At 44.5% G+C, this 25,001-nt stretch overlaps 1 protein-coding gene across 1 annotated transcript; it reads right to left on the minus strand.

The window, feature by feature from the left end:
• Window positions 1-117: 117 nt before the first annotated feature.
• Window positions 118-23,041, minus strand: tmem198ab (transmembrane protein 198ab). Its single transcript, XM_073462500.1, has 5 exons — window positions 22,784-23,041; window positions 4,677-4,938; window positions 4,016-4,597; window positions 2,703-2,905; window positions 118-2,360 (listed from the first exon to the last, which is right to left on the minus strand). The coding sequence occupies exons 2-5, from the start codon at window positions 4,831-4,833 to the stop codon at window positions 2,208-2,210; spliced, it is 1,095 nt and encodes a 364-aa protein (XP_073318601.1). The 5' UTR covers window positions 4,834-4,938; window positions 22,784-23,041; the 3' UTR covers window positions 118-2,207.
• Between the last annotated feature and the right edge of the window lie 1,960 nt (window positions 23,042-25,001).

The following is a 25,001-nucleotide window of genomic DNA, read 5'->3' on the forward strand; positions in this document are numbered from 1 at the left end:
TGATTGGTGTCTGTATGTCCTCCAGCTCAAAGACGACTCGCACACATGGATCGTATACAGGCCCGTAGGAACACATGCTTTAATAATCATAGTCATAATTCATTTTTGTTTGTTTTTTTTAAAAAGCATGGCGTTACTGGCCTACAGTGATGACATTGCACTCTCCTTTACAGAAATAAATAAATCAGCAAATAAATACATCCCACTGGAGAAGAACTTCAAATTAGAAACCTAAGAAATGAAAAACAATTGAAAAGAAACTGGTAAAAATAACAAATAAAGTTAGTAAGTGCTGTGTTTTATGTACAAATTTCACATCGATGCACATGAAGGGGTGGAGGGTGGAGGGTGTTCGGTGGGAGCCCAGAAAGAAGCCCCGCAGGGCGGATCGGGGACGGAGACGGAGGGGTGAGATCATGCATTTCCCACAGATGAGTAAAAACGTACCATAAACACCCCCCCCTCCCCTCGCCTCCATCATAAAGACGATAATATTCACATTTTCACTGGCGACAAAAAAAATCTTCCAAATAAAGAAAATCAATGCACATGATGGAAGGAGTTGTTGGTCTAAGTACAAGTTGGTATGGCCACGAGTCCACGAGTTCGTTCTCTGTTCGCCGTCTTCACACTGGCACCTCAGCGTTTGTCACAGTCACATTTTTAAAGTTTAAGTAAACTTTGAGTCTGAGGGAATATAAACTGTAATAACAGCAGCTGTTGCACAGTTTTCAACTTTTTTAAACGAGGATAGAAATGTTTTTGGACACATTTTGTGCAAAGCGTGTCGAAGCTTCAAGGCTCTCAAGTCAAAATAAACTCCAAGAAGTTAAGTATATACTGATTTTAGTTTAATTTCAGTCTGACTTTACACTTTGAACGACCGAATTCAGGAGAAAATCTGCTGGATTGTTTTGCAGCACAGAACAACGAGAGCATGTTGTGAAGTTTAAAGTTTCACAGCCTGGCAGACAAGTGAAACAAATCTTTCAGCTTTTCTTATGGAATAAATAACTACTTTACCAGTGAGCGTAAATAATGTCTTGGAGAACGAACAGTTCGCACTGCAGGGATGAAATTCAGGTTTCTGGTTTCCACTTCAAGTCTCAGATGAGGTGCCAGTGTAAATGTGGCTCTCTGGCTGTCAGCTAAAAGCAAATCGTCCTCATATATCCAGGCATCTGTGAAGACTACAAGCCAACTCCACTCCCTATATATATATATATATATATATATATATATTACCCTGCTTATCGTAGCTCCGTGGCTACCCCCTTTGAAAAATCCTTCTGTGATCACATTTAATTCAAAAACAAGCCATCGATGGGAGATCTGCCAGTAACCCCCCTCCTGTTGCTGAATGGTTCAGTCCGTGGAGGGGCAAGGCACCCGTTAACAACAGATTCCCCGGCCATCGGAGAGCAGTTTGACGCTTGAAGAGGTGTATCGTCCAGCACCAAGGGTGACGAAGGGTTTCCCCGTTTAAAAACCACATTAGAGACGTCTCTGTCCTGTTCAAGGACGGTTTGTGTAGTCCGGATGGCACAGAAAGCAAATAAAAGATCTCGGTTTGCATTTAAGGGCCCGTACTTCCCTTTATAGATGATCTTTGTTGGACTTTAAGACGTCTACAGGTTGAGGAAGTTGCTTCTGCAGCATCAGTTGAAAAACGACAGCAGCGGTGGAAACAGCTCGCTGAACGTGGGCGAAGTTGTATTTTGATTTTTTTATACAATGCCTGTGTTTGAACCTGAGGCGGGTTTGCACTGAATCTGCGATCCCTGATCGGTTTGACTTGAGATGGTGACGTGCAGCAGGTTGCTTCAGGTTCCCACGTCGACCCTTACGATTGTAGCTGCGGTTGGTGTTTGTGTAAGTGCATGCATGCATTTGTGCATTGAGTTGAAGACTGTGAAAAGAGGTCAAACCTCGGCACCACACTGATGGCTCCAGCTGGCGGAGCTTTATGATCCAGAATTTACTTTGTAAAGGGTTAAACATATTTTGCATTTTGGGTAAATCCAGCCCTCAACATATTTTCATCCTCTTGAACCCAGATCATGTTTGAACCCAGAATCATTGCATTGAAAGACGCGGTGGTTTGTTCTAGCACAGGTGTGATTACACCCAGGTGGGGGAGTGATTGTAGAGTCATGTGTCTCCCTGGTTAAGGGGTGTGTTCAGGCCTCTGGGAGGTGAGGGAGTGGTCAGACCCGTAGTGAAGGTCCAGCAGCTCCGGTGAGGGGCGTCGTGGAGCCGCAGTCGTAGCCCACATCCACCACAGTGTGGGGTCTGCCGACCAGCCGGCTCGGGAAGGGCTGCGCCTGCACCTGCCTTTCTCTGAAACTCTGGATGTAGCTCTGGACGGAGGACGAGAAGAGAGAAAGACATCGGTCGTCAGATGAAGGAAAGTCGTTAACAGACACATTAACACATAGAAAACAAGCAAACAGTTGTCAAAGACTTAAGGCTTAAAATTGTCTCATTGATGATAATCACCAAAACCCACTCCGCTAATCTGTAGGCGTCGTCGTCAGACAAATGTTTACAGAAAAAGCAGCAGAATTTCAAAACCCACACGACAATATACAAGAAATGACCAAACACATTGTGGGAAGCTTGAAAAAAAAAAAAGATGTGTGAAGAAAACAGAAGCCACGGCCACAAAGACAAGAAAGAAAAATGAGATCCCGGCTCCTCACCGGCGAGAGGACGTCCGTGTCGTAGCGGCGGATGGGGTTGGGTTTGCGGCGGTAGGCGGGTTCGGTGTGAAGCTGCTTGGCCTGGTGGTGATGGTGGGAGGAGGTGGAGCCGTGCTGCTGCTTCTTCTTCTTCTTGCGATAGCGGTCGTCTCGCTGACGAATCCGCATCACCTGCATCCTCCTCTGCTGCCGGCTAATGATTACTGCGGAGCGAAGAGCTAAAGTCAGAAGCTAGCTAGTGTATGCTTGTAATGTTGTGGGTTGAGCTAGTGGCACGTTAGCATCCCCTCCTCACCAGAACCAGTTCTTCCAATAACGACCACAAAACAACAAGTATTGTTCATATTATGAACTAAATAATGCTTAAACTTTCATGAAGGTGCCTCGAGGTTCATGAAACTACTTAAATACGTAACATTTAACATTTAGAGATATGGTTGAAAATGTTAAGAAACTCCCAAAAAAATGACATTTTGTAAGAAATTTCCACTGATAACCTTTATTTTAAAAACAAAACAGGTCACAAACATATTTAGCTCAGGTTTAACAAAGACGTTTAGACTTTTGACTCTTTAAATCACTAAAAAAATGTCAAGAAAAACATAATTGATGAAGCTCAATCCTAAATAAAATAAAAATAAAATTCTACCAAAACATCTGATAGTTGCCCATAATGTGAGATCCTTTATAATCCTCATGCTTCACACAGAATTACCTGACGTTATTACAATAACATTCAGACTTTTTAACTTTCAGTTAAGTTATTGAGCTACATCAGCTCTCACATCATGAGCCATTCCTTTTTTTATTTCCTTCTGTGCAGCTTTTTTCTTTTTTTCCTTATTTACCATTTTAAATGTGAAATATGCAACTTCTGCCACTTTTGTTGACAAAAGTTGTAGCATATTTGGAAACCTCATTGTTGTCCCTTTTAGTATCTGTCAAACAACAGTGTCAGTCAAGTAGTGAAGAGAAAACCAACAGACTGTCTTCACTTCTGTTCCCTTCAAACTCCATCACACACTTCTCTACTCGGCCTGAGGCAAGCTGCAAACCAAAGAACTGATTATTGTGCCGTTGTGTGATTGATTGGCTTTTATCCAACAACCGTTAAGTTAAATTACACGTTATTGTATTTTCCATCATGACGTGCACACAAAGATATTTGCTTTTGAAAACAAACGAGCACAAACTGTGTGAATTCATGAACTTTCAGTCTACTTTCAAAATCTTTTACATTTCTTTCCTCAAATTCATAAACTGTCAAGGATTAAAGACACACTAATAGTTTCAGAGACATGCACCACCCTCACCCTTTGTATGGGAGTATCCCTCAGCGGTCACCTTCCACTGGACCATGACACCCAGCAGGGTGAGGGCGGGCCACACCCCGAGCACCACCCACGTCAGCCAGCACACCGGCTTTCCAGGCGCCGCTTTCAGTCGCTCGTACATGTAGAGCACGAGGGCGAAGAGCTCTATGAAGTAGTCCAGCGCCACAGTGATGACCGCCGCACCAAACACCGCCGTGGACAGCGTGGTGAAGAGTCGCTGCCACTGTAGCGTGAGCACGGCGAACAGCATGCCCAGGCCAAGCAGCACGCCCAGGGGCACCCAGACGGAGCGCGGCGGGCTGTCGGAAAGCTCCTCCATGCCCACCAGGGTGGCCACAGCCACCAGCAGGCCCAGCAGCAGGCCCACCATAAAGAGGCCCACGCTGCGGACCAGCATGGTGACCAGGCCGCAGAGCGTGCCGATGCCGAGGCCGATGCCCACCGAGGCCTCCACGCTCAGCTGGGTGTCCAGAACGCGCTCCTTGTAGCAGAGCATGAAGATGACGACGGAGCCGAACATCAGGCCTGTTAGGAACATCACCGCTTTGAAGCAGCGGTAGCCTGAAATAAGAGGAAGAAACATTAACCAGGCTGCAACTTCATGACCAAAAACTACTGATCACTCTTCTAACCAACTCACCAAAGAAGCAGTAAATGATGCCGAAGAGGCAGCACATGGAGCAGACGACAGAAGGAACCACCTTATAGCGGCCGGCCACCTCCTCGCAGCCATCCAGTCGCTCGGGGCCCAGCTCCTGGTCCGGCTGGCCCAGCAGCGTCTCCAGGGTCGTAGTCATGGTGAACGGGAGAGGTGGCAAGGTTAGACGAAGGAGGAGAGGTGATCAGGTGGGAGGCGAGGAACGGGGGAGGCTAGGGAGCTCCACCCAGCCGCATGGTTTCACCTGCAGAAAGAGGAAAGAGGAGTTTTAACTGAAAGGTTTTACAGATTCAGACTTAGTTGTCGAATTCCAGCAACGATGCAACAAACAGCCACATTCATATGAAGTGATTTTCCAATGATGCAGACCTCTCTCTAATCCACGATGAAGAGCAGACCTTGAATGCATCGGCATGAAAAGTTTGAATGAACTTCAGTGCTGGAAGTTTTACAAAAGATAAAAGCTCAGGAAATGTTCAGAATGATTGATCATTTTTCAGAAAAGGTTGCCTCGACAGCTAGAAATCAATAAATCAAACTGATGGTAAAATCTAAAATATTCTTGGCAGGTCTATCAGGTCAAAGCGATTTAAATTCAATAAGCTAAAACATGAAAAACCAGCAGCATGATCCAAAGGATCAACGACACTGCCAGCAACCACAAACCCTGTTACCCTGTTAATAAAGTGGCTTTCAAATCTGCAGCAGCGTTAAACAGATTTTATTTTGGGTGCACACATTCACAAAAGCGCACACACACAGTTTGGCATCCCCCGATGGCGGAAACGGTGGATAATAATAGCTCAGAAAACAGCAGGTGGGCGGAGCGAGGACGATCACAGCCTCCCACTCGCTCTGTGTTTGATCAGGAGCTGAACAAGAAATGACGTCCTTCAGGCCACTCGAGCACAAAACAAACATTTATTTAATGGCTCCTTTCAGTCTTTCATCAATCACAGGAGGTCAATCTGATCTGAAGTATAAGATGAATATCTGATAGATGCTCCTTTATAATCCTAAAGCTCTCCTCCTTGTTCAGTGCACAGTATTATCACCAGGCACTGTTACGGTTTCATTCAGACTATTCATACTTTCAGCATGTGTGAAGGGTTTTTTAGTAGTTCAAAGTATTTTAGTTTATTCAAGTTCCTGAGCTACATCAGCTCTCACACCACCAGTCATTTATTCTTTACTTCCTGCTGTGCAGCTTCATTAATCACCATTTTAAGTGAGCATACATTATCTGTATTCAACGCTTTATCACATCCGCCCATGTGTCTTCGTCTTATTTTGTGTCTACATCACAATGCAACTGCTCACTTTGATTACGTTCTCCATCTGATGCCATCTGTAGTTTCTAGTAGCAGTTGTATCTGCGTCGTTTCTCTTCCTTCAGTCTTTTTTGGAGTTAAGACCTTAAAGTATTTATGTTGTTCAGCTTTCTTAGCTTTTTACTTTAAAAACAAATACTTGTATCTGTATCAATGTTAGATGCCACCACGTTGTGCGGATTGTGTTTACATCGAACACAATGTGAACCAGACGACCTCCAGACGCACAAACACCTTCAATTACTTCCATTTTTCCTTATCTGGATAACGTGTCTGAAAACAGATCACATTTTAATACCAGCTGTAAATGGGGCGGCTGTAAAAGCAATTTCTTGCGTTGTCCTGACAGTTTTTTTATTTTTTGGATGACAATGTCCCATAATTGATAAAACAATCCATCAGCTCTTGCCTTGCAAAAACCACAGTTACAATGTGCAAACAACAGAAAACAACAAAACTACACACGAGGCAAACAAATACAACAAATGTGCTATAAAATGCAAACAGAAAACCTGAGCTCAAAGAAACCCTTCCTCATCTTTGGCCTCCTTCCCTGCAACCTCATCTATATTCCAGTGACGTCCTCTCTTAACAGCACTTGGTAAATAAATGTGCCTCGACTCTCTTTGAGCCGTTGTTTGTATTTTCTGTGTTTTTTGCCAGTGTACAGCTGTCAGAGGCCTGCAGCGGCACAGCCATTCCTGACATCCCTGATAAACCTCACCTCGTCTTTCACCTCGTTTCCTGCTGCCCTTCGTCATTCAAACGTCTTCCTGTTTCCTACCTGTCCTCCTTCACACTGTTCTCAACCTTTCATCCGTCTGTTTCGCTCGGTGCAACCTTCAAGCTAAGAGCAAAGTAGGTGTACTGCTAAACGATGACTGTCCACATGTAAATTAACAAAAATACGCAGGAATAGATGCATTATTTGGAGGTAGGTTGATGTCCTTTGTCCTCAAATGCTGACCTAAGTGATCTAAACTGGATTTTCAAGATGAAAAGCTAAAGGGAAGCAAACATAATGTCTATAAGTGGAACCAAACTGATGAGAGAAAACAGCCGAGTTGGATGAGGACAGTTTTATTTCCTCTTTCACCTCCTTCCCATGCCGCTCCGTCCTCCCCCCGCTGGCTGTTTTCTTTCTCTCTCCGGGTGACTTGAGTTCGACTGCGGGAGGTTTCTGGGTCAGATGTGCTTATGCAACGTCTGTCTGGGGGAACTTTGATATTCATGAGCTCCTCCATCCCACTTTCCTTCCCTCCTTCTCTTCTTTTGTCTCAGTCCCTTCACTTCCTCACCTTTCTACAATCACCTTCTTCCCGTCGCTCACCTGACTTGGATCTCGGCCTTTCTGCCAGTCACTTAGCCTACTTTTCTCCCTCAGTCGAGTTAATTACCTCCCCCGAGGGTTGAGTCATGAAGGGGAGGGTAATAATTTGTTTGTGTCAGGTATGGAGGTTGAAACTGGTCTGGCATGTTTGACGATACGTAAGGAAAGCAGACAGACTCCTGAAGAGTTGAACAAAGAGCCAAATCCTGACCTTTATCCTATTTATTATGTTTCTCTGCAGGGTTGGGCCGATGGACGACGGCACCGACTACTAATCTACTACATCGTGATTCAAAAGGCTCCCACCAGAGAGCACAATCAAGCGGCGTGTCCCCTCAGAGTTGCTGTAGGGCGAGAGCTGTTGTTGTTTGGGAAATGTGTGGAGAGGAAGAAGTATGTTGCTGCTCGGTGCGCTAACATCACGTCTCCACGTCCCGTTTATTATTTTCTTATTAAACCAGCTCAGTTAGCTGAACCAGAGACACTCGGTTAAATCTGTGGCAGCAGTGTTTCTTTTCTCACAGGCCGCTGTTTCTCTCCGTCGTGACGTTTTTGAACACAGTTTTTTTAGCTTAGCTTCCTCGGCTAGTCGGTCAACGTTGTTTAATGCATACGAGGCTGAGCAGAGCTAAGTTACGGACATGTGGTGCAGAGACGAGGACGCTTTTAAACCCGGCACAGGGACGTACGTTCAAGCGCTCACATGCAAATACAAATTTTCGCTTTGCTGATATTTTCCAACTCATTTTCCCTAATGGACACTGATATACGCACAGATTTTTTCCCCCCTACTTGCAGATAACATCAAGTCTCTACACACAAGACACAGTTCAGCATTTTTCTATCTGTTCAAGAGAATGACGACAATCTGCCCTCGCTCTACCTGACTGTGATGTGACCTCTCTCTCAAGCCTAATTAGGAGAATGTTTCCAGATAAGAAGAAAAAGAAAGAAGCATCTTCCACACTCTCATTGCTTGTTCAGCTTTATTGCCTCTTCTCTTTATAAATTAAGCAACTCTTCACCTCAAACAAGCATTAAATTATTCATATTTCACATTTAGCTGCTTTATATTCATCTTACACTATAGTCCACGTTCAAAATGGAAATCAGTCTTCAGACATTATGAACAGTGAACTTCTTCTGTTGTCGTTAATCTGCACAATAACACACAAACCTTCCTCCTAACATGTGGTGGAGCGAGCTCTCACACTGAGCTGCACAGACGACACAAGGACAAATAAACAAATTCAACCTCTCTGACGACTAATGAGTGTCTGTGTGTGTGTGTGTGTGTGTGTGTGTGTCTGTGTGTGCGTAACAGTAGGAAGAGGCTGATGAATGGAGCAATAACATACATGTTCCCTCATCCCCATTTTCATCCAAACATGACATATTAATAATCATCTTTTCATGGAGGATTAGCAGGTTGCTGCAGAGTGACCCTGTGTGTGTGTGTGTGTGTGTGTGTGTGTGTGTGTGTGTGTGTGTGTGTGTGTGTGTGTGTGTGTGTGTGTGTGTGTGAGCATTAAGCCGTTTTGTACTGCAGATCAAAACGTGCAGCTTTTATGTTTGCAGACGGATCATCCTCTGGAAAAAAACAAAAACAAAAAAAAGCACAGAGACAAAATAAACTCTTCTTCTTCTTCTTCTTCTTCTTCTTCTGCTGTCCCAATCTGCAGCAGCTACAACAACAACAACAACAACAACAACAACAACACGGCTCTCCTCCACCCGCTCTGCTTCCTGTCTGTTGCCATGACGACGCAGGGATGCTGACAGACAGCCGGCAGTTGGCCCCGGTCCGAAGCCTGACCAATGGAGGAGCAGCTTAAACTTCCATAGCAACAGCAGGAGAGCCAATCAATGGGCCCGTATGTTCCCCCTGAATGTGTTCATATACGTCAGTGTGTGTGTGCGTGTGTGTGTGTGTGTGTGTGCAGCTCTGCTCCTATATTAACCTCCTTGCAATTATAAATAAAATATCACAGAACGATGTCTTCAAAGTGCTTCTTCTGTCTGTGAGGCAGAAGCACTGAATTTATGAAATAAAGAAAAGTAAGAAAATCTTCGTGTTTGACAAAGTAATCAAAGCAATTTTGGATGACAGGTAAATGACTGAAGTTACTGCCAGTTAACAGGTCATACAACAGATTTAACTGACTGAAGAAATGAAAATTATGAAAAAAAGAAACATTATTTTGGTCTCCATGTTAAAAAAACTCCCTGACCATCAAACGGCCTATCGCAGTTATATTACTTGATATTCTTAAAGATATTTCCAGCTGTATTTGTGCAGTCAAAAGCGGATGTTTTTCACGAGAAGTCAAACCAACTCTAACCGTGATCATGGCAACCAAAACAGGTATTTTAAGACAAACTATGACGTTTTCTGAACCCTAACCAAGTGGTTTTTGTGCCTAAACATGACCAGAGCAACCTAAAGTTGCAACATAAAGAAACGTTCAGTTCTAACTTATCTTTGGTTTCACAGAAACAGACTTTGCTAACATTTATTCTGGCGACTGAATTGTACTTTTGGCTTTTGTTGACAGCGGATTAGTTTGAAATATAACAGGAAGTAGTTTTTGTACAGTACAGGTGGGACGAATGGAACAAGAAGGAGCGGCACACCTCCAACTTCTCAGTAAAGTAACCAACTCTTTTTCCTGCATTGATGTTATCAGGTTCCCTTTTAGCATTTGGGTTTAAATCTGAAGTCTTGCCAGATATGTGCTTTCACTTTTCACTTTGACAAGAAAGTCTCATACTCCACTAGGCAACTATAAAGTGACACATCACCAGTTGAAGCCCCGTAGACCTCGGCTATCTGCAACCCAACAACAAGCATAAATTGCCCAAAATAAAAAGTCTTTATCTTGAATCTGACTCAGACCTCTGAGTTGTTGCCATCATCTCCATTTTTCTTTCTTTCTCAACCTTCCATAAGAGCAGTGTGTTCATTGCTCCCTGATAAGAATAATTACCAAACCATTTAAAACTTTGTGGGCAAGAAAGATGGCGACAAGTGACAGATATATAAACTTTCACAAAGGGTACAAAGCTCACTGCTGCTGGCAAACACTACCACAGACTTTGTGCTGATGGATACGCCAGCTACAGATAAACGGACATCTCTGAAAATCTGACAGAGACAGAATCCAAGACTTACTGAGCTCTCGGCTGAAAGTTAAATAAAATGCCAAATGTAGCCTGCGTGCTGTTGATGAGCAACTCCTCATCTCCATGTAATTAAAAGTTGTTTGTAACCTTTTCTTTGCACAGAGCACAGGCAGGTCGATACGCTGTGTTAACAGACAATGAATCCCCACACAGCGATCAATGTCCGCTCTAAACAAAGGGAATGCAATGAAAGACAGTTCATAGAGTTTGTGGGTCAGTCAGGAAGACCCGAACACACTGACACAGATGTGCAGACACTTCCACTGCTGACGTCATCAGTCTGAACGAAGCCTTTTCATGAATAAACAAAACTGCGGCTATAAATACACCAAGTACACAGACAGGCGGGAAACCACATGATGCATCAGGTCACTGTGGAAGGATTGTGTGATTTCTTTGTGTTTAAAATGAGCTTTCTACCAACATAACTTTGAGAGCACTGGACTGAAGACACCCTCTCCTGTTGTTTTCTATACATGCCCACACAGAGAGGGCGTTGAGACGGCCCATCAGGTTACATCACTGTCATCATCTCAGTGTCGATGCACGTTGAAGCTTCAGAAAAGGAGCACGACTCCTCAGACTGACACATGTCGTACTGCGACAGCTTCTCCTGTCTGTACAACATGTCCATTTCATGTCCCTAAAACTGACGAGCCACTTCAGCAGCCCGGTAAAGTTGGCACCGAGGAAAAGGCCATAATGTTTCCTGCATCGAAAGCAAACTGTGTTTCAACAACTTTGACTCCATGTTGACTCTGTGCATGCGCCAAATATTCAGTTTATTCCTTCATTTCTTCAACCACGTTCTTGAAAAGGTTGAGGTTGCAACATTTGTGTATATCCAAATACCTCAAAATGCTGGAGAAAGGTGTGTTTTGCCTTTCGACCAGACAGCTGAGATGTCCAATGAATGCTCCTAAAACCTGAATAATATCAGAAAATGCTACATTCTGAATATCCGAGCAGAACAGTGTTGGGTTGATGAGAACATTTTCAAACCGGTTTGGCTAAATATCGGACTGGTAATACCAAATTTCACCACTAGCTGTTGCCTGTGACTCAGCCTCATCCAAGAGGACCACAATGACAGCAGCACTACAGTCCATCATGGCAACTGTGACACATCGTGCTGCAGACTACAAAAACAGTGTTTAAAGCTAACGAGCTGCAGAATGAGCTGCACCAACTCGTTACTGATGAGGGTTTTCTCTCATTGACGTCAGTCTGAGAAGAATAGCGACGCTGTGTGCATCATAACAAGACAAGCACCTGTGGAGCTGAGCTAATCAGCTATACTTGGGCTCCTGCTAACAATCCACATGCTGCTAATTCTCTCCACATCAACGTTGCACCAGAAAAACCTGCTCACCATCTTAGTTTAGCGTGTTATCGTAGCTACTGACGTTTGCTTTTGAGCACTAAAGTCAAAGTACAGCTGAGTTGATGGAGATGTGACACATCGATCAAACAGTTGTTGAGACATTTACAACCAATGATTTTATGTGGCGGTAGAATAAAAAGACTTCAGCCGCTGAAGGTTTCAAGGACACTCATCAAGAAGTTGTCAAGGTTGCTCAACCAGCTGGCTGCTAGCATGGCTAAAAATGGTTTACCCTCTGTACGGAGGCCATTTTACTGTGCTACATGCTAACATGCTAATGTTGGGCAGAGAAAAGTAGACACTCCCAACATGGAAACAGGCCAGAAACGTCCCATTTTTTCCTCAGGAGGATCAATAATCATCGTATCCAACTTAATTAAATGTGCCTTCTGCTCCTGTTATCACGTCTTACAAGATTAACAAATAACTGTTTTCAGCCGTTACATAAGCAGAGCAATGAGACATGATTCATTCAGCTTTATGCATCTTAACGAGCTCCGTCTCAGACACAGAAACGTCTGATGAAAGACGCCTTTTCAGGAAAGTCTTTTGATTTGCGCCTTCGTTCTGTTCGGCCTCGTTAGAAGAATCAAACTCATTAACTGTGTTTGATGTCAGCTTCTTTGTCACCTCGATGACTTCTGAGCATCACACTCCTGGTTTCTGTCTTTTGATCATTTTCCCAACGCGCTCGGCGTTTTCTTTCGGCGCGAACGACCTCATTTCAGCCTGTGCTCGGCGCTCAGAGGGCTGTGTAGGTTTTCATAAAGCTGTGACTCATGAAATCTGTTCGTGATGCATTTATTTAAAAACACTTTTGTTCCAGAAATTCTCCTCTGCTCTTCTGTTTGGTGATAAAAAGCCTGTGGTGCCGGAGAAAGACCACAGATTGAGAACAAACACATTTAAAATCAGAGGAAACACATGCTGCATTTCCTTCGTTACCATATTACTGTACAGCTGTGTGTGTTTGTGTGCGTTGACTGACACCCAGCTGTTTTAATCCCCTCAGGGTCGGACTCGTATGTCATTCAGCTTCAGCCAATAAGACGGCCGGACTCTTGTGACCTCACCGGCCAGCGTCTGGCCCTCCATATGTTTACTACGCTCAGCTGTTTCTGTCTGCTTGTTTTAATCCGGAGTATCAACGCTCGGCTCTGTTGATGTGGGCAGTTAGACGGTGCTGAAATGATTAGCCAATTAATCAATTAGTCAACAATTTTGACAATAAAGCAAAAGTGTCAAATGTTCTTGTGACGATTTGCTGCTTTTTCTCTGTTTCATATCGTTTTAGACGGAATATCTTTGGGTTTTGGACCGTTGGTGGAACGAAACAAGACGTTTACAGACGTCACTTTCAGACAAACCTTCTTTTTACAGATTATAACAGTTGATACTAATGTCATTTTAGACAACTGTAAAATATCTCCGCCTCTGTTAAAGATGTTAAGATGCATTTGATATCCACATTTGAGGAATCGTTGCCAAAAATGTGTGTATAAAAAATTAGAGGTCTCTGTCGAACTACAAAATGACCGTAAAGCCCAAAAGGACTCAGTTCAGTACGTTCTCGACCCTCGTCAGCTGCCGACAACGTCTCTGCAACAAGTGTTGTTGCGTCACACAACAGATTCCTCCACCATGAACAACGTGACTCACGGTGAAGCCTCGTGGAGGTGAGTAACAGCAGTGATACGACACAACCGACCAGCAGCGTGACTGTTCCTGGACCTGCTGCCGTGGGCCGAACATAAGTCGTTACAACTACAAACACAACTAAAAATAAATTCCTCAAATCACAACAAATATTAAAGACAAGAGACACGCGGAGGTCTCTGATGTCAGGAGACGACAGAAGACAAAACAGAGAAGGAGAGAGGGGACGAGGGGACGAGGGAAAGGAAGTAAGGAAGCAAAGAAGGAGGCAAATAAGGGAGTGAAAAGCAGAATACTTCCCTCTACGTCGTAGTGAAGAAAAAGTGGAAATACTCAAGCAGCCTGGGTTCAGTACTCAAGTAGATGTACTTAGTTACTCACCACATTTAACTGGATATTCAAGGAGTCTGTAAAGTATCAAACTAAACGTGGGAATAAAATAAAAACCAACAATCCCAATATTTAGCTGACATCTTCCCATTAAACCGCCAGAAACCTAAATACCTTCAAAGATTTAAAGTCATATTTTCTTCCCTGAATCTCTGAAACTGTTTTCTCTAAACAAACACTGGTGTTGCGTCCATCTGCTGTTAGAGATGAACTCTGGACAGGAGACGCAAAGTGAAAGAGAAAAACGCCAGCAGCCTTCCCACCGCGCTGTTACGTAACGTCCTCATGAAGCATTACTCACTGCACTTCAGCTCCTCCACAACCCGCTTCACTGGCAACGATGAGTCAAAAGAGGGAAAAATACAAACGTCCACGTGTTCGGAGACATTTCTGTTCAGGTGCATCGATGTGGAAAAAAACGTCAGGTAAACACACGGACTGCTCCTTTAAAGTTTCACCTGAAGGTTCAGATCCTCACAGCTGCAGATGTTCGTTAATCTGACAGTCGTTTATAAAATGTTTCTTTCAATTTCACAATGACTTCACATCTTTACTTTACATTTAACAGCATGAAAGTTTGGATATCGACACGATTACGATGAAAATGGTGAAATCAAGTTGAGTAAATATAAAAACAAACATATTAACGTAGATTTTGTTTAAAACAGTCCCTTTAATACTTCACACCACACAAACTCTTCACGTGTGACCGGCTCTTATCTTCACTGGTGCTGAAATAATGAGTCCGTTAATCAATTACCTGACTGACAGAAAGCTGATTGGTAACTCGTCATCAATAATCTCTACATCCATCTTCTTAACTGTGATTATCTTTCCTTATAATTAAATATCTTTGGTTTCCATCTGCTGACGTGAGGAAACTGAAGAAATCCAGGTGAAAATATTTAGGTGTCGCAATGTCACAATATTCAAGATACTGTTTGTCTTTTCTAGTATCTGAGTGTTGATAATAATTCTTCTTTTAGTAGTTATTTAAAAGTTATAGTCACAGACTGTCTCTCCACCTACACTCTTATTCTGAGGGTCATTTCTTTGCCAAACAAGAGACAAAACACCACATAAACTCAAATCTATTCTAAAATGACAACGAAGGTGTTTAAAATGGGAACATTTCCATTTCTTTCTTATTTTCCATCATTAAAACACATCTTGAACAAACTCTCCTGTTCTTTCACTGCAGCGTGTTTTATAAACAGATGCTAAAATATGAACAATATCCTCTTAAATCACATTTTTATCAGCAAACTCAACCATATTCTCGTACAACAGGTCCCCACGTAGCCTGATTGTTTTAATAACTATTACTGAACACCAGAGATGTGAAAGATGTTATTTTGTAACCACCAGACCCCTGATCTTAAATAAAAATCAGATACAGACCTTTGAGTGTAACGTTTGCGAGCCTCTGCTCTACAACAAACAAACAAAAAACCATATCAAGGCTCCGCTGAAAGCTGATAATCAATCGTATTGACGTATCACTCAGCTCTGCGTCCACAGTTACATCACTTCTGCCTCTCAAAGACACAATCTGATGTTAAATCTGCTGCTCTCTCCATCACTGACCTGAGAAATGAGCCGGTGTGACCGCGGCTGCGACACGTCCTCATCCTCAGCCTCCCTCTCCTCCTCACGCTGTCTGAACGCCGACAGTCTAATGAGAGAATGAGCCGGAGCACATGATGCACACAGACCTCTCTCTGTCTCTCAGCGTTGATCACGAGCCATCCAAGGTAACAGGCTGCCGGCGGAGCTGCCAGAAACAGGCCTGTTCATGACGAGCGCGGAGCGAGCTGCCAACGTCCCGCCGCTCGCAGCGGAAGACCGAGTGTGTCACCGACCGGTTTTACATGTCAGCTTCCGGGAGAGAGACGGTTGCCATCAATCGGCCTGGAAACGTTGACCGCCGCCACCGTCCCTCTGCACATGTCGATCAATACTTGTTGCAGTGGAAACGTGACCGTGGTGGCAGGATCACTGCATGTGTGTTTGAATGATGTGTGTGTGTGTGTGTGTGTCATCACGTGTCTCAGTCAGACGGGTGAGGACACGACATGACAGAACAGGTCCACATGCTGAAGACATGACGGAGGATATTCAGCCTTCCAAGGAATTCAGAGGATTCCCAAAAGGAAACCGGATCTTTAACTTCCTGATGGCAGCTCGTGTAGTTTTTAATTAATGTGGGAGATGATGCAATGACGACAATGTGTTGCCAAACAACACAAACACAGCTAAACAAAGAGTGATCGGAGATGCTTTTTCATGCTTTTATCTGTAAAAAGACACCGGAGATGAGTCTACGCCCGCCCTACAGCCTACAACAACCAATGAGTGACCGTGTAGACCACTGTCTCCTGAGCCACTTACACACCAGCCTCCAGATGACTGACGCACCATGTAGCCAATGAGATTTAAAATCCAGTAATATATAGTTTATATTCTTGTGATTCGATTCATGCAAACTATTTCAAGATAAAACCACATATGCAAGGTACAATCAACAAACAAACAAACAAACAAGCTAACAAACTAGTGTCTGTGTGTTTCAGTAGAGCATCAAACAAACAAAAAGTGTCTTCTCTTATTCCAAAATGTCCACAAGATCCATTTCAGTGACATATTTGATCCAAGACACAGTATTCCATCATTAAATGGTGTTAAAATGGCAAAAAAGCTACGATCACGGATGGTTTTTCATGCTTTTATCTGTAAAAAGACACCGGGAATTACTATATGCCCACCCTGACACGCCAGCCTCCAGATGATTGATGCATCATGTAGCCAATGAGACTTAAAATCTAGTAAAATATAGTTTGTATCAGTTTTTTTTTCTGCACTTTCCAGTTGATCAGCAACAGAAAACATGAAGGGACATCAGACCATGTTTCAAGGTAAAACAACAGCGAGTTTCACTTCCTGGCTCAAATCAAAGTGTCCAAGATGTGCGTTTATATTTTAGAGCTCATTTACACCTTTTACATCGCATCATGTAACACTAGCAAACAGTGACGTTACCTCGGAGGCTGTTGGAACAGAAATATCAGGTTATCACTCACGTTGCATCTGGAAATGTGGCCAAATATGGTTCATCCCTGTCTGAAGGGAACTGTCTGAGAGGCAGCTGAACTCAAAATGAAACCAAAACCATCAGAAAATTTGAAATATCGCAAGAAACTTGTCATCTTCACTGGAAGAAGGTGACTCAACATCATCTCAACATGACGTGACTCGTGCAGATGAATGTTATTCTCAGCGGTCGACGGCTCTCACCCACAAACAGCCGCACGACTCGGTGAGCTGAGGCACGACCGCCGGCGCCACGAGGCCGAGGCGTTCTCACACCTCCTCAGACACTCGCTGAGCAGGTTACGTAAGGCTGCGAGTGAATGAGCTGCTCCAGTTACAACAGCATGTGTGGCTGCTGTCATCTGCCCTGATTGAACAGAATGTGGAGAATCTGCTGATCGTCAGCGAAAGGAGGAGGAGGAGGAGGAGGAGGAGGAGGAGGAGGAGGAAGACAGGAGGTGTTTGTCCACGTCAGGCTGTTTGTGACACAAACTATTTAAGTCTAAAATATCTAATAAAAGAGACACGTCACAGGTTCCAGCAGCTTTAAATATCTTGTTTTCTATGGTCCAAATATTCAGTTTACTATGAAAAAACAGCAAATTCATTCATTTTCACAAGTCGACAAGGCAACAAACAGCAGTTTGAGTCACACCAGTAGATATCTGAAAGGGTCAAAACTGGGTTTTTAAGTTCACCCGAAAACATTTCCAGCTGTTTTTGTGGAGGCAGGTGCTGTTCAGGAAAGTTGTGGACATTTCGAGCAGTTTTCACACATGTTTTGACATTTTACAGATTAAGCGTGAAAAGAATTAATGATGACAGACTTTTAGTCTCTCGAATGGATCAAGCCTGAAAACAACTGCATCCTAAATTCCCCATGATGCAGCTCACCAGGCCGTTTCATCAGGGGATCATATCAGAGTTAATAATTCAGACTTCAGAGCACCAGGAGACATCATACAGCCGTCTTCACACTAACCGAGTCAGACTTCTTGTGACAAATAAACTGAAAAATAAACCTCTTTTGTCTGACTGATCACTTGACATCAGTCAGGGTCCCAGCAGCAGCAGCGGCAGCAGCAGCAGCGGCAGCGGCAGCAGCAGCAGCGATAATCCCTGTGTGGTCTGTCACCACAGAAATAAAGATAATGAGATTCAACTGGACGCTGTGGGGCCGGAGGCGAGGTCAGGACCGTTACTGACGGCACGATCAATCAGAAAAACCACCAACTGTGAAACCTTTGTTTCCCCCTGAGCGACCTGCAGGTCCCTCTCAGGTGTCCTGAGCTGCAGCGGCATGTTTGAGGACTTCCAGGAACTAAAAGCATTCTTACATAAGTGCCAGCGCCGTCCTCCCACAACAAAGACTCCTCTTTCTCACACTGTCTTCATCCTGCTGCTGCTCAGTATGACTGAACCGTTTCCCCCCGTCCAGCGCCGCCCTGAGGGAGCCGCTCCAGAATATCAATGATGTTTGTTCCCATGGAGGACGAACCAGAACGCTCCAGTGTGAGCAGCTGGAAAAAGATATTACCACGCTATCTTTGAGGTGTGAAGTCAGGACGAGAGAGAGTCAGGAGAAGCTCGTGACGCTTTTCTGTTCATGAATGGAACATTTATTTTCTTCTTCTGTGGGATTTGGTCACACAAACTAATGTTTTTACATAAGTAGAGTCACTTTCTAACCTCAGGTTCTTGTCTTTCCTCCAGCAGACACAACTTTAAGCTTCAGTTTCTAATCTGTTTCTGTCTGTTGCAGAGATTAAAGTGGATAAAACAGCCTTTTCCTCACAGAAACAAAAACAGGGGTTGTGATAATCAGAGAAAAAACACCTTCTGAAAGACAGAATAATTCCCTCCCTCATGTTTTTCTGGGGTCGTGAGCGTCTCACGTAACATTTCCCCTCAAGCACCTGAAGCGACAGGTGTTTCGTCCTGTCTCACTCTGTACAGACGACATCCATTACACCAAGTTTAGCTCCAAAGATCCGATCTTTAGGAAGTCGTTAACTCACCAAACAAAAAGTCAATATCACAATATTTTCCTACAATCTGTGTAACTGAGGGGAGAAGTTAAGGAAACATTTAAATCTCCACCTGTAAGAGAAACATCCCGAGGAAGGAGAAGACGCTGAGCAGAACAATAACCTGGATAAAAACACTCCACTGATAAACAACAGCAACCTCAAACCATCAGCTCTCACCAGACCTCCTCAATAATTAATAAAGACTGCTGTAATTATCTGTTCGAACGGGGCCGATCGATGTCCGATCCACGTGCAGGATCAACCCACGTGTCCTCACAGGGGTCGATGGCGCTCGCAGCGTTTCCTCCGCGAGGAGCTGCCATCAACCCAATTATCTCCAGCTTCAGCTGCACAGACTAATGAAGCGGCCTGAGCGGTGTAACTTCCACTTTTCCACTCGAAAGAATCTGTTTCACCTCCGCTGAGGCCGCAGAGGTGAAACTAAAGTCAACCGGCGCTTTTATATTTGTGGCAGGAGATAAACGTCCACTTCCTGTCGACCTCTCTGGAGGAAAGAGCTCGAGGAGAAGATGTTTGGAAGATTAATTTAACAAGTTGGTTGATTCAGTAGAAAAGTGTCAACAGGACTGAGGCGGAAACTTTTAACTTGCTTGCTGAAATGATTTGCCAATTAATCAATTAGTTCATCTTTTAAGTCCTTAACGAGGCAAAAGATGTCGAACGATCTCTGGTCTCAGCTGCAGCTCTCTCTTTCTTTCGTTGTGTCATTAACTGAATGTTTCTGGGCTTGTTGGTCACAAAACAAACTCTGAAGGTTGTTTCATGTCAAAAACGGAGCTGCAACGATTAAACAATAGAAAGAAAATGAGTTGGCAACTATTCGGTGAGCGATGAGTCATTTTGTTAATCACTTTGAGCTCTAGGATCGAATGTTTTTACATTTTATTAATCATGAAAGTAATAAGCAGATTAACCGATAATTAAAAATGACTGGTAGTTACCTCCAACATGAACAGTTATAAAGTCACATGTGAGTAGAAACCGATGCTCTTCGGCCGCGTTGGATCCTGTTTTTGAAGAATAATCCAGGAGCCGGATCCGTTACAGACTCCAGACTCTCCTGAGGCCACCGGCTCGGCCTCGCTTCAACAACAGCCTCTAATACTGAGCAAACATCTGCCGTCAGCAGCCCGCAGCTCTCCGTCTGAGCCTCAGCACTAATTAACCCACGTCGGTGCACCTATCATCACTGCTGGACCCTGAACGCCTCGTGGCAAACCCTGACATGGACACCAGCAGACTGTCAGACCGCTGCTGCTGCTGCTGCTGCTGCTGGCAGGAAACACAAAACAACAACAACACACAATGCAACATGAGAATACAGCCTGTGTGTTTTATCCACCCAGCTGCTCTGTGAAGGTGTGTTGCTGACGCTGCAGGTTTCTGGACACAAATGCAAATATTCACAACAGGAGGACGAGTTTTCACAGCAAACCAGGATGAACATTGTTGATCTTTAACAAGGCGATCGAGTCACACCACTGGGTTTTATCAGTTTTTAGAGACACCTGGGGACATTTCCAGCTGTTTTTGTGGAGACAAAACTAGTTTTTTTTAAGACACCTGAGGACATTTCTGGCCGTTGTCAGGCGACAACAACCAGGCGTTTTGCAGCCGTTTATGTGGTGACAAACCTTTGTGTCTTTTCACGACACCTGGATTATTTCAGATATTGTTTGTGGCTACAAAACAGGCAACTTTTCACAGGAAGTGGGATCATCTCCATCTGTAATCGTGGCGACCAAAACAGGGATTTTAAGCCAAACCGTGATGTTTTTCTCACCCGAACCTAAAGTGGTTTTTGAGCCTAAACATTACCAGAGCATAAACACAGAGCTGTGACGAGAGCGAAGCAGAAAATTCAACCTACACAAATGTAAAATATTCTGATTGGGTCGAATTCAACTGAAGAAATGAGTGAGCCAATACGACAATAAAACAGAAGATGTGGATCTGATCCCATCGATACATAATCAATGATTCAGCGCGAGGCCGGACCTGCAGACTGCATGTTTATCAGATCACAGTGAAGCTGCAGCAGCCGGAGAATAAACTCTTCCTCCTCTGCATCAGACCCAGACAGACACGAGGGGCTGAGGGAGGAGGAGGGAGGATGCGAGCAGCACCATGCCGGAGACGTTGACCCACTAGCGGATCCGAAGCGACGTGTTGTGGCATTTTCATTCCCCTGGCGGGGCTGCAGAGCTCGAGCCGAGCCGCCTGACACACAGTGAATACACAAAGAGGAGGTCAAGGTCTGCAGGGTTTCATCAGGCCGACGCTCTCGTGAGTTTTTAGCTCCAAAACACGTCAGGAGTTCTGATTCAGATGCTGCCTTTCGCTGTCCTTTAGCTGCTCTCGCTCAGTTCGTCCTACATTTCCCAGAATGCCTTTCGACGACCTCCGGGGTGATGGATAGTTACAGTTTCTCAGTCAGAGTCAAGCTGCTTTCATCATAATTCAACCTGACTTGTGGCTGCAATGCATTCTGGGTGTTTTTCACGGGACGTATTTGTCAAATGGCAGCTGCATTTTATCTCTAAAAACCGGCAGGAGGCGTCTCCACTGGTTGCAAAAAGAAGTCTGATTGTATGTAAGCTTATGAGAAAATGACCCTACTTCACACTTGAGTCATGACCTCAGTGAACGGTTTCATAAAGAGCAAATTACATTCGAAAGTCGGGGGAATTTAAAAGGCAGTTAGCTTTCAAATGAAAAGACACGACTGAACTGCATTGTGGGAAATGTAGGATCCAGTGTTTTTTGGAGCTTGAGGACACAAAGTCAGGATTTGTGACTCTGTGCTGCTTCGATTTTGATAAATCTTTTTCTAATCTGTTTTGTAATCGATCCCCGAACAATTATAATACGGTAAAAGATGCTTCGTATAATTTATCATTCTTAATTTCACAGTGTAGTTTATTGATTCAGCTCTGATGTCATTTTCTATAATAAATAATAAACTTATTGTTACTGTTTAATATTATATACATATGTTTTTGACCAGATTTAAAGGATCATTGCACAAACGTGTGGTTCTGTATAGATCATGTATTTCTAAGAATATCAGACGATATATTGATATTACAATGATGTAAAAAGGATCATTCCGTCTAATATAAAACATATCGATGAAGCAAATCAGTCAAAATAATCAGAACTGGATATTCTTTAAAAAGCGTTCAGCACCAGAAGACGACAGGATGAACCCAGAGATGCAGTTTGCATCCAGCAGAGACTGACTCCTGCATCTTTCTCACCACAAGTTGATCCAACACAGATGACATCATGCAGCAGGACTCACAGGAACAACTTCATCAGGGCCTTTAAACCTGCACCAGCTGTATTTAAGTCACAGCTGAGTGAACGGATTCGTCCAAATGATCATTGAATCCTGTATTAAATCTGAGCTACAGATGACAGGTGACAGGTTTTAGACACCTGTGACTGAAACCACTCCTCCTGGCTTGTTTGAGACCCCTTCAGGCACCGCTCGGACATTTAACCATCACCTCATCCATCCATCTGCTGTACTGACTCTGAGCACCGACCCTGCTGCGGCCGCCCGGGTCACACGCCACCGACCCCCCGGCCCCGCATCACCCGCAGCCGGCGGACCTCAACCACAGCCTCCGTCCATCATGCGTGACAGCAGGTGTGCGTGTGTCACTCACCGTCATCCGCGACAGCTCGACGCGCCTCGTCCGCGTTCACATGACGGCAAACGGATCCTCCGGAGCCCGAAACACCGGCCATTTTAGCGTCTTCTTCCCCGGACCTGGCTGCACTCCCGTCGGCGTGGAGCCGCCTCTCTGCCCCGGCGGCAGCCTGCAGGGCGGTGGATCCTCCGGACTACTGCTCCATGAGGAGGGGGGAGGACTCAAACCGGGCCGGAGGAGCGACAACCCGGGTTACACATGCCGGGAGGAGGCGCTGATGGAGGCTGGTGGAGGCTGATGGAGGCAGTGATGGAGGGAGGGAGGCAGCGGAGCGGCGGGAGGAGACGGTGGCCTCCGCTGCAAAAAGTGACGCTAAAGAAAAAAGGCTGCATCATATTTAATGACGGAGCTGCCAGGAAGTACAACAGCGCCCCCTGCAGGCCGAAGCTGTAACTACACCTAAAATACAACAGGCTGAGGCTGTAACTACACCTAAAATACAACAGCGCCCCCTGCAGGCCGAGGCCGCAACTACACCTAAAATACAACACGCCCCCTGCAGGCCGAGGCTGTAACTACACCTAAAATACAACACGCCCCCTGCAGGCCGAGGCTGTAACTACACCTAAAATACAACACGCCCCCTGCAGGCTGAGGCTGTAACTACACCTAAAATACAACACGCCCCCTGCAGGCCGAGGCCGCAACTACACCTAAAATACAACACGCCCCCTGCAGGCCGAGGCCGCAACTACACCTAAAATACAACAGGCTGAGGCCGCAACTACACCTAAAATACAACACGCCCCCTGCAGGCCGAGGCTGTAACTACACCTAAAATACAACACGCCCCCTGCAGGCCGAGGCTGTAACTACACCTAAAATACAACACGCCCCCTGCAGGCCGAGGCTGTAACTACACCTAAAATACAACACGCCCCCTGCAGGCCGAGGCTGTAACTACACCTAAAATACAACACGCCCCCTGCAGGCCGAGGCCGCAACTACACCTAAAATACAACACGCCCCCTGCAGGCTGAGGCCGTAACTACACCTAAAATACAACACGCCCCCTGCAGGCTGAGGCTGTAACTACACCTAAAATACAACACGCCCCCTGCAGGCTGAGACTGTAACTACACCTAAAATACAACACGCCCCCTGCAGGCTGAGGCCGCAACTACACCTAAAATACAACAGGCTGAGGCTGTAATTGCACCTAAAATACAACACGCCCCCTGCAGGCTGAGGCCGCAACTACACCTAAAATACAACACGCCCCCTGCAGGCCGAGGCCGCAACTACACCTAAAATACAACACGCCCCCTGCAGGCCGAGGCTGTAACTACACCTAAAATACAACACGTCCCCTGCAGGCCGAGGCCGCAACTACACCTAAAATACAACACGCCCCCTGCAGGCTGAGGCCGCAACTACACCTAAAATACAACACGCCCCCTGCAGGCTGAGACTGTAACTACACCTACAATACAACAGGCTGAGGCTGTAACTACATCCAAAATACAACAGCGCCCCCTGCAGGCTGAGGCCGCAACTACACCTAAAATACAACACGCCCCCTGCAGGCCGAGGCTGTAACTTCACCTAAAATACAACACGCCCCCTGCAGGCTGAGACTGTAACTACATCTAAAATACAACGCGCCCCCTGCAGGCTGAGGCTGTAACTACACCTAACATACAACACGCCCCCTGCAGGCTGAGGCTGTAATTACACCTAAAATACAACAGCGCCCCTGCAGGCCGAGGCTGTAACTACACCTAATAATATCAATATACACACTGATTTTCATGTTATTTTTAAAATATTTTCTTTATTTTTCAATATTTCAGAAGGTTTTATGTTTGTTTTTATTATATTATCTATTACTATCTATTATACTATTATACTATCTATTACTGGTTTTATGTTTTTAATTTGATTGTTTTTGGTTTTTGAGAATTTGCATGTTATTGTTTTAATTGTCTTTTAACTTAATTTAACAGAATTCTATTTATTGGTACAACCACCTTTTAACCTTTTAGGAAATGTGCTATATAAATAAAGATTATTATTATTATTATCATTATTATTGTAATTATTTTTCTTATTTCTTATTATTATTATTATAAAAAAACACTGAAATACCAGAATATAAACCTATGCAGTGTTGTAAAAAGTATTGTAAAGTCATATTTGAGTCGTAACTAAGTACATTTACTCAGTACTTGTA

Source organism: Pagrus major, chromosome 24 (assembly GCF_040436345.1).
Source record: "Pagrus major chromosome 24, Pma_NU_1.0".
NCBI classification, from domain to species: Eukaryota; Metazoa; Chordata; class Actinopteri; order Spariformes; family Sparidae; genus Pagrus; species Pagrus major.

Bases quoted from the DNA above. Each gene is read 5' to 3' on its own strand.
- tmem198ab (XM_073462500.1), bottom strand. From the start codon at position 4,833: ATGACTACGACCCTGGAGACGCTGCTGGGCCAGCCGGACCAGGAGCTG. The intron at 4,598-4,676 runs GTGAGTTGGTTA...CTCTTATTTCAG, and splicing joins CATCATTTACTGCTTCTTTG to GCTACCGCTGCTTCAAAGCG. The intron at 2,361-2,702 runs GTGAGGAGCCGG...TCCTCCGTCCAG, and splicing joins ACACGGACGTCCTCTCGCCG to AGCTACATCCAGAGTTTCAG.